Raw genomic sequence first — 8,164 nt, forward strand, 5'->3', positions numbered from 1 at the left:
AATTTGTCATTCAACTACTCACTTGCTCCCTCAACCGAACTAAAATTTTTCGCGGATGCCTGGATGTTACCCTTGACTATGTAATTTGGTTGCACAGTAATTACTCACTAATTACCCTTACAGGTTATGGAAACCGGCTGGTTGCGCTTGTAAACGTTTTTAGACGTAAAAGCTGTTGGGCCTGTGATGTTGATGAAATGTTGATGAAGTGGGTTTAGGGGTGTAGCGTCGGGTGGAGAACGTTGGGATGTAGGGGATGTAAGGGAGTGGGGGAAAGAGAAACAAGCACTGGGCTCTCTGGCCTTGCGAGGACATCATGAATATCAGGACATCATGAATACATATAGAGAGGGTGTGTGTGTGTTGTGTGTGTGTGTGTGTGCATGCGTGTGCGTTTGTGTGTGTGTGTGTGTGTGTGTGTGTGTGTGTGTGCGTGCGTGTGCGTGCGTGTGTGATTGTGTGTGTGTTTGTGTGTGTGTGTGTGTGTCTGTGTCTGTATCTGTGGCTGTGTGTACGTGTCTATGAATCCATGTACATGATTTTCATTCATTTCACCATGGAAACTAAGACGTAGGGTTTTCCTTACTTCTGACTTTACCCCAGTGGTGCTCTGGGTTATAATGTGGACTAGTCCCATCACCCACACAGCTTCATGTCTAACATTCCCTCTCATCTCATCACCAGGGGCCAGAGATAAACACTCACCGTATCTTTGCATCTCTAACCTTTAGCAGGCGATGGCATTCAATGACTGCTCCACATCTCCCCTGGACATCTTCTCCTCTCTGGAGCACCCAATGTCCCTCTTGGTGGCACGCAATCGCTCGCTGAACACCACCTCCTCTCCAGGAGGTCATCCCCCGCCGGCCTACGCCATGTCCTGTCTCAGCATGAGCCTCGGCGTCGTGTCCAACCTCATCGGCCTGGCTGTGCTGGCCGGTTCGCATGCGCGCTTCCGCCGCAGAGCCAAGGCCCCCTTCGTGCTGCTGGCCCACGCCCTGCTGCTGACCGACCTGGCGGGCCAGCTGATCACGGGCGCGTTCGCCCTCTACCTGCACCTGGAGCAGCGGCAGGGAGGGGGGCCGCCGCGCGCCGAGACCGCTCGGGCCTTCTGCGGGATGTTCGGCGCCTGCATGGTGTTCTTCGGCCTGTGCCCGCTGCTGCTCGGTAGCGCCATGGCGGCGGAGCGCTGCGGGGGCATCACACAGCCATTCCTGCACGCGGCGGCGGCCACGGTGGGGCACGTGCGGCTGGTGGCGCTGCTCCTCATGGCGCTGGCCCTCGGCCTGGCGGTGCTGCCCTTGCTGGGCGTCGGCGGCTACGCGTGGCAGTACCCCGGCACCTGGTGCTTCCTGCCCGTGCACGGGCGGCTGACCCCGGCGCACGCTGCCCTGGCACTGGTCTTCGCCGGCCTCGGACTCGGCGCACTCCTCCTGTCGGTGCTCTGCAACACCGCGAGCGGAGCGGTGCTGCTGCTGGCCAGGAGGACGTCGCAGCGGACAGCCAGGCAGTCCATCGCCGCCGGCACCAAGCACCGGGGCCCTGCCAACGCATCATCTGCGGGCATGCGCTCGTTGGACGTCGAGATGATGACACAGCTGGCAGTGATTAATGTGGTGTCATGCGTTTGCTGGTGTCCTTTTCTGGTGAGTAGAGTCCTTCACAGTCTTTTCACAATGATGCCAGGAAATCAGCCCTACCCAGTCAAAGTCCTCTAGTATACCAAATCAAATGTATGACAAGAGTATATTAGTCTGACTCTGACATATATGACAAACAAAAGAGAAACAGGAAATGACTCTGGCTTTGTTCTCTGCTTTATCAGATCTGTATCCTATTGTCGGTTGGAAAGTTTCTTTCCGGCTCCCTTTTGACATATCCGGTGCGAAAGCACGAGCAGCAGCTTCTGCTGTGTCTCCGGCTGGCCTCCTGGAACCAGATCCTGGACCCCTGGGTCTACATCCTGCTGAGGCGGGCCGTCTTGCGCAGGGTCTGCTGCCTGCTGCAGCCTGACAGGTTCCCTCTCCCACAGAACAGCTCCAGGACTGGATCCCACAGATAAAATGCATTTAGTCTGAAATAGCCTAGTTGGTAAACGCACATGTAAATGCAAAATTTCAAAGCAATGTGATGTAGATCCATTAGGAGAAAAAACTGCCACACATATTGGTACACAACAAAACTGTGAAGTAATTAAATGTCACACCTCAACAAAGATCACTTTAAGAATGAAGGCAGACTCTAACCGTACACACCGCTACCGACTTGAGCTTCCAAAGAAGCTGGGGTCGCCCTGTCAAGGACACTTGTCTAAAAAGTACAGGGAAGCTTTGGACGCTTTGGTCTATTCCAATTGGTTGCTGGTCGTTGGTCGCTAAACCGCATCACAGCTCATTACCATAAAGTTGACTTACTTTCAACTTTCTGCTTGACGCTCAAGTCGCTCAAGACGCCCAAAACGTGACGCCGACGGATTTGCTGCTTCTTGCAGCTGAGAGAAGCCGGCTTCCATTGAAGATGAATGACTTCCTGAATCTTTGGAAGCTCAAGTCGGCGGTGGTGTGTACGTAACTTGACATGTGAAAGTAGTTGCTAATTCACTGAATGTATTCAAACAGAAATGTGCCAAAAATGTGAACGCTGCATTTATCATAATATTAAGCATTAAATTTAAATTAAAAAATAAATTACACACATAAAATTCCACTTGTGTTGTGGCTGTGAAACACTGAAATAATTGACTATTTTGACCTATGGAAGAGCTTAATAGAAGAGCAGTTATATGCCTGGCCCCTTACATTCTCAAAAATATAATGGACATGTGATAATCTATACCCCAAGATGAAGTACTGCAGTGTTTCCTCATCGTTTATTTCAGCATGGCGGCCCCCCACGATTTAATTAATACCTCCACAGTATCAGAATCAGGGCAGACGCACATTTGCTTTTTAAATAAACCTGCGACGTATCCTCCCCTGCTGGCTGCCACTCACATTGCAATTTAACAATAAGTAGCCTAAACTAGTCAGTGGTTATTATGGCCCGTCTAGTTTCAGTTCACATATTATATATTGTATTGATGTAGCCTATTTAAAGCATTAACTTTCTTGTCAGTCTCTTCATTTAGCGGTGCCACTGCTTCAGAATTAGGGGAGACGCAAAATATTGTCCGGAGGAATATTAGCCTAGGCTAAATGCCCTCCACAGGTTGTTGAAAATTGCAGTTTAAGAATAAACAGCAATGCTAATCCGAGGTACCTGTCTAGTTTTATTCCATAAATATGTTGTTTTTCTAGACGTTAGTGGCATGCGCTATCAAGAGCTTCCATGTGCTACGCATGTTTGTCAACATCGCAAAAACTAAAATTTTCGCACAACTTGGTGGAAAGGTGTAGCACAGGCCACGGAATTTCTGAAGCTGATCGTATAAAGTATTTCCCATATCGTAGTCTATAGGCCTAAACTCGCTCGCAACAACAGCAAAAATGAAACTGGAGAGAGGATGTCTCCGCGAAGACACAGCTGTTACATTAGATGCGCACTCAATCGCGAATCAACGCAGTAAAAAAGCAACGACTGCTGCTAGTAACGAAGGTAAATTGCAAAACATTTTGTATGCACTCGCGGTGATGGCCTAGTATGCCTAATGTGAATCGCGCACTATAAAGTAAAGGAGATTTGCACCAAATAAAGGCAGTATTGTGGGTTGTGTTTTTACAACGTGTTGGCACAAAACTTAATTTCTGTCATAAACCAAGTAAGTAAGCTATTCTCCATTGTCAACGTGAACTACCGGTATGTTCAAGCGTTCAAGTGACAATGTGGTTTAATGCATGGGTTAACCTGACGTGAGTCAGACCGAAGATGGGCCTGTCTTAGTTCCTGAATCCTGTCCCTCTCAAGTCACGTTAGGCTAAATGGTGTGATTAGCAACTAGAATAAAAAAAAAACATCCAGAGAGTGACACCCGACCAGTTTTTTATACTAACCTTTTTTTCTTCGGGGGGGGGGGGGGGCACTTTGTTTTACCATGAGTACAGTGAGGTACTCTCAGAAATGATGGTAAAGACATGCCAATAAATGTGACGATAATTTCACCTGGCGATAATATTGGCTGCCAGCTTATTGAAGGTCTACCGTTATCTTTTCCTGTCACTATTCACTACAATGCAACTATTCAAAACAATGCAGACTGTAATGATAAATCATTGGTGATTGTGAAATGAAAGAGAAAACAGAAAAAGGAAAATGTTGTTATATCTCCCCTTTTTGTTTTAAAAAAGGACTGTCTGAGTGTGCAGCCAGAATAACACCAGGTTAGTTTTGCTTTCACCAGAGCATACTGAATGTTGTGTATACTAGGCCTGGCCTAGTTTAAAACACCATAACAGAAAATAATGGCTTATTTGATCCACTAATGTTGCAAATGCACTCTCCACTCATGAAATGCAAAGCACACAATGGAAGCCAAAGCATCTAATGCAGTGTAGTCTGTCTCACCTGCTTTAATGACACTTGAAACCTGTTTGAAATTCCTAACGGAGCCTGCATCTGCCTGGTAAAACAAAACAGAATTTCCGCACACCGAAGTAGCTCCCAAACTTTAACTAAAAAGAGCAACTTTTCGACCCCGACAGGAAGCCTGCATTAGCCACCCACCACCTCTCAGTACTCCTGCATAGACATTGGCATCTCCATATAGATAGATAGATAGATAGATACTTTATTGATCCCCAGGGGAAATTCAAGGTCTCAGCAGCATACAGACAACACAAACACATTCTTTAACAGCAGAAAGAGTAATTAAAGTATATAATATAAAAACACAACTAAGCAATAAGGACAGTAGAAGATAAAGAATATGCTAAATATACTAAAATACAAATTATACTAACACTTAAATACAATATATAAAAATATACTAAAATACAAATTACAAAAATACAAATTATACTAACTAACACTTAATCTAAATCAATTCTAAGTATCCACATAGTGGTGATTAATCAATCAGAAGCGCTTGCAATGACTGAGGCAGGGACTGAGCCTGTGATTCTCTGTGCATAGTAAGGTATGGTAAGGTGCTCTAAGGTGCTCTGTGTGAATGAGTGTCATGGTGGTAGTGCAATGGTGATAGTGGTCATGGTGATAGTGCAAATGAGTAAGTCCAACAGTGCAACAATGCAGAAATAAAGTAAAGTAAAGTCTATATATCTATATATTTAACTATTTAAGAAAATGTATAAGAGTGGCCACAGTTCGGCTGTGGCATGGAGGGGGGGTTATGCATATGTGCTAATGTGCTAATATAGCACGCAAACAGTGAGGCATAAAGACAGTGGTAAAAGTGGCTAGTGGACAGACAGTATCCAAACATGGAGGGGGTGAAGAGGCAGACAGACTATGCAGAGAAGTCTATCTCTCCTCTTCCCTTAAGTGAGGCATTGAACAGTTCAATGGCCCTAGGGACAAATTACTTTCTCAGTCTGTCAGTTGTGCAAGGCAGTGAGCGAAGTCTCCAGCTGATCAGGCTCTTCTGCTTAACAATAGTGCTGTGGAGTGGGTGACACTCATTGTCCAAGATGTTGATCAGTTTGTTCAGGGTCCTTTTGTCAGATAGTGAAGTGATGCACTCCAGTTCAGCTCCCACTACAGAGCCAGCTTTCCTTACCAGCCTGTCAATTCTCCCCGCATCCTTCTTCCTTGTGCTTCCTCCCCAACATACTGCTGCATAGAAGAGGATGCTGGCAACAACAGACTGGTAGACTACTGATATCTCCACTTCGGTGGATCACACTCCTGCCTGGATCTATGAAGCAGCCAATGGAACATGGATGCAGGTCTGAGATGTCTTATTCTGAAGCCTAGTGGTCAGGGTTGAGGGGGCTTGGCCTTGGGGGGTGGGGGTGGTTGTTGACCCTCCACTTGGCCAGCCAGTCCCCTTCATTCCGGTCAGGGCAGAGGCAAGAGTCATTAGTTTGGGCCAGCAGTGGCATAATTTACAGCTGCTGAGGGCATCTGTCGTTTGGGGTGGGTTTCTGGAGATAGGCAGAGCTGGCTGACACTGGGTACACCCGTTGATTGATAATGTTCATCTATCAGTTTATTCTTTGTGTGCGTGTGCGTGTGTGTTTGTGTTTGTGTCTGTGTGTGTCTCTCTGTGTCTATGTGTCTGTGTGAGTATGTGTTTGTTTGTGTGTGTGTGTGTGTGTGTGTGCGCGCGTGTGTGTGAGAGAGAGAGAGAAAGACAGAGAGAGATTGTGTCGTGTGTGTGTGTGTGCCATCTATTTATGTGTCTGTGTGTTTTGTAGAAGACAGCCAGGAGAACTCTAAACACGGTTACAGACACGCATTGGAAACTAACCGGAACTTTCTCGATCCGCCTTGAACACATTTTTGTGACGCTCTCGCCCTCCTTTCAGAACGTGTTGACAGCAACAGAATAGCGAACATCAGCGTACCTGTCCTGAGGCATGATGTATTTCCTCCAAATGAGGCTTCAGCACTTCTCTTCCACTCCCCCACTGTACACAGCTTTAAAAGTGCATTCCAGGTGATTGACAGAAAACTAAACAAAGCTTTTCTACTGAAGCTTTGCATATACTGGAACAGATAAGATTTTTGGAAGGGAAAATATAATGCATACACAGGCATTCCCCACTGAATGATCCACTCTGTGTAAATCCTGCATGGGTTTAGCAACTCACCAACTTTGGCTTAGTGCTCATCCTTGTGTCAGGGAAGATCAGGTTGAATATCCAGCAAACTGTTCTTGTCACTCAAACTTTTTTTTTTCACCAAACATCAAACAGTCTAGAGTATACTGATTATATTAAATCATAATGGGAGTATTACTATCATTGCAATTAGTATCAGTTATATTACAAAAACAACTCTGCCTCAGTGTCTGTCTGCTGATGGTAGTCTTTGGCAATCGTGCCCATTGAGAGTCAGTTAGTTGAGTCATCACGTTTTTATGACGCTATAGAATTTCTTATACAGTATGTATAATATTACAAACATATATCTCTCTCTCTCTGTGTGTGTGTGTGTGTGTGTGTGTGTGTGTGTGTGTGTGTAAAAGTGCTATTAATCAACGCTCCTTTTTAAAACTCTCAGAACCTGCCAAGCTCTCTTGATCCTTGCAGATTGCTTGTTCTATATTTATGTTTCTGGCACCCCTGGTCTTCCCTAAGCTCACAGTGATACACAGTCCCTGGTGGAGTCTTCCTCAGCTCCATAGATTTATATACTTCACTCATTATGAACTATGAGTTCATAACAAGTAAAGAATTCAGAATAATCAGAATTATTCATCTGATAAGAATTCATCTGAATTAATCTGATATTGTTCTTCATCTGCAAATTGTATTCATTTCTAATGTCTTGATGTCTGTAAAGTTCACTACATCCTCTGACAATACTAAATAACAAGATAATAACATTAGCTGTTGCTCTTAGGTGCAATGTTTTTTTTTTCTATGATAGTATTTCCGATGATATGTAGGCCTATTGTCTCTGTGTCCTTGTGTTTTGTATTATTCTTCGTAGCTGATATCCTGTGTGTTGGTACAATGTCTTCTTAATGGACTCACTGCATGAATTCTGCCAGCCTTTTCTCATCAATCAAAAATCAGACACAACTAAGAGTATATACGGATATGATGAATAAATCCTGGCCTGTAATATTTTTTTTTTTTTTTAAATATTATTTAAAGGTACTCTAAGCGATGTTACGCGGTTTCTAAGCTAAAACATTTTTTGTCACATGTAGCAAACATCACCTCACCATAGCTGCCTGTTCCCTCACTGTAAAAAACACGGCCTCTGTGGACAGCCCAGGCTCCAAAAATGGCAACAAAAACCACCTAGTCCAGCCTGGACCATAAAAACATAACAAACTGTTCCGGATAATCACAGACTATGCGTGTTTAGGAGAGTTTCCATTGCACGGGAGGGAGGGGGTCAGGGCGAGGGAGCAGCGAGCTAGCTCTCTGTTGTCAGAAGTGGCGTTACCTAACATCGCTTAGAGCACCTTTAATAAGCTTACATTTAATTAGTGATGTGAATAACGATACAGATATGTTCTTGTTTTTGAAGGAAAAGCTAAATGTTTGGCCATTAAAATAACACCTTATCAATCAAAAAACAGTGTAGACATTGA

The 8,164-nt window shown here is 44.9% G+C and overlaps 1 protein-coding gene across 1 annotated transcript; it reads left to right on the forward strand.

Moving 5' to 3' along the window:
- The first annotated feature begins 737 nt into the window (after nt 1-737).
- On the forward strand, nt 738-2,062 carry ptger1c (prostaglandin E receptor 1c (subtype EP1)). Its single transcript, XM_042085251.1, has 2 exons — nt 738-1,646; nt 1,826-2,062. The coding sequence occupies exons 1-2, from the start codon at nt 738-740 to the stop codon at nt 2,060-2,062; spliced, it is 1,146 nt and encodes a 381-aa protein (XP_041941185.1).
- The last annotated feature ends 6,102 nt before the right edge of the window (nt 2,063-8,164 follow it).

The sequence above is a fragment of the Alosa sapidissima genome, chromosome 3 (assembly GCF_018492685.1).
Source record: "Alosa sapidissima isolate fAloSap1 chromosome 3, fAloSap1.pri, whole genome shotgun sequence".
Taxonomy (NCBI): domain Eukaryota; kingdom Metazoa; phylum Chordata; class Actinopteri; order Clupeiformes; family Clupeidae; genus Alosa; species Alosa sapidissima.

Bases quoted from the DNA above. Each gene is read 5' to 3' on its own strand.
- ptger1c (XM_042085251.1), top strand. From the start codon at position 738: ATGGCATTCAATGACTGCTCCACATCTCCCCTGGACATCTTCTCCTCT. The intron at 1,647-1,825 runs GTGAGTAGAGTC...CTGCTTTATCAG, and splicing joins TTTGCTGGTGTCCTTTTCTG to ATCTGTATCCTATTGTCGGT.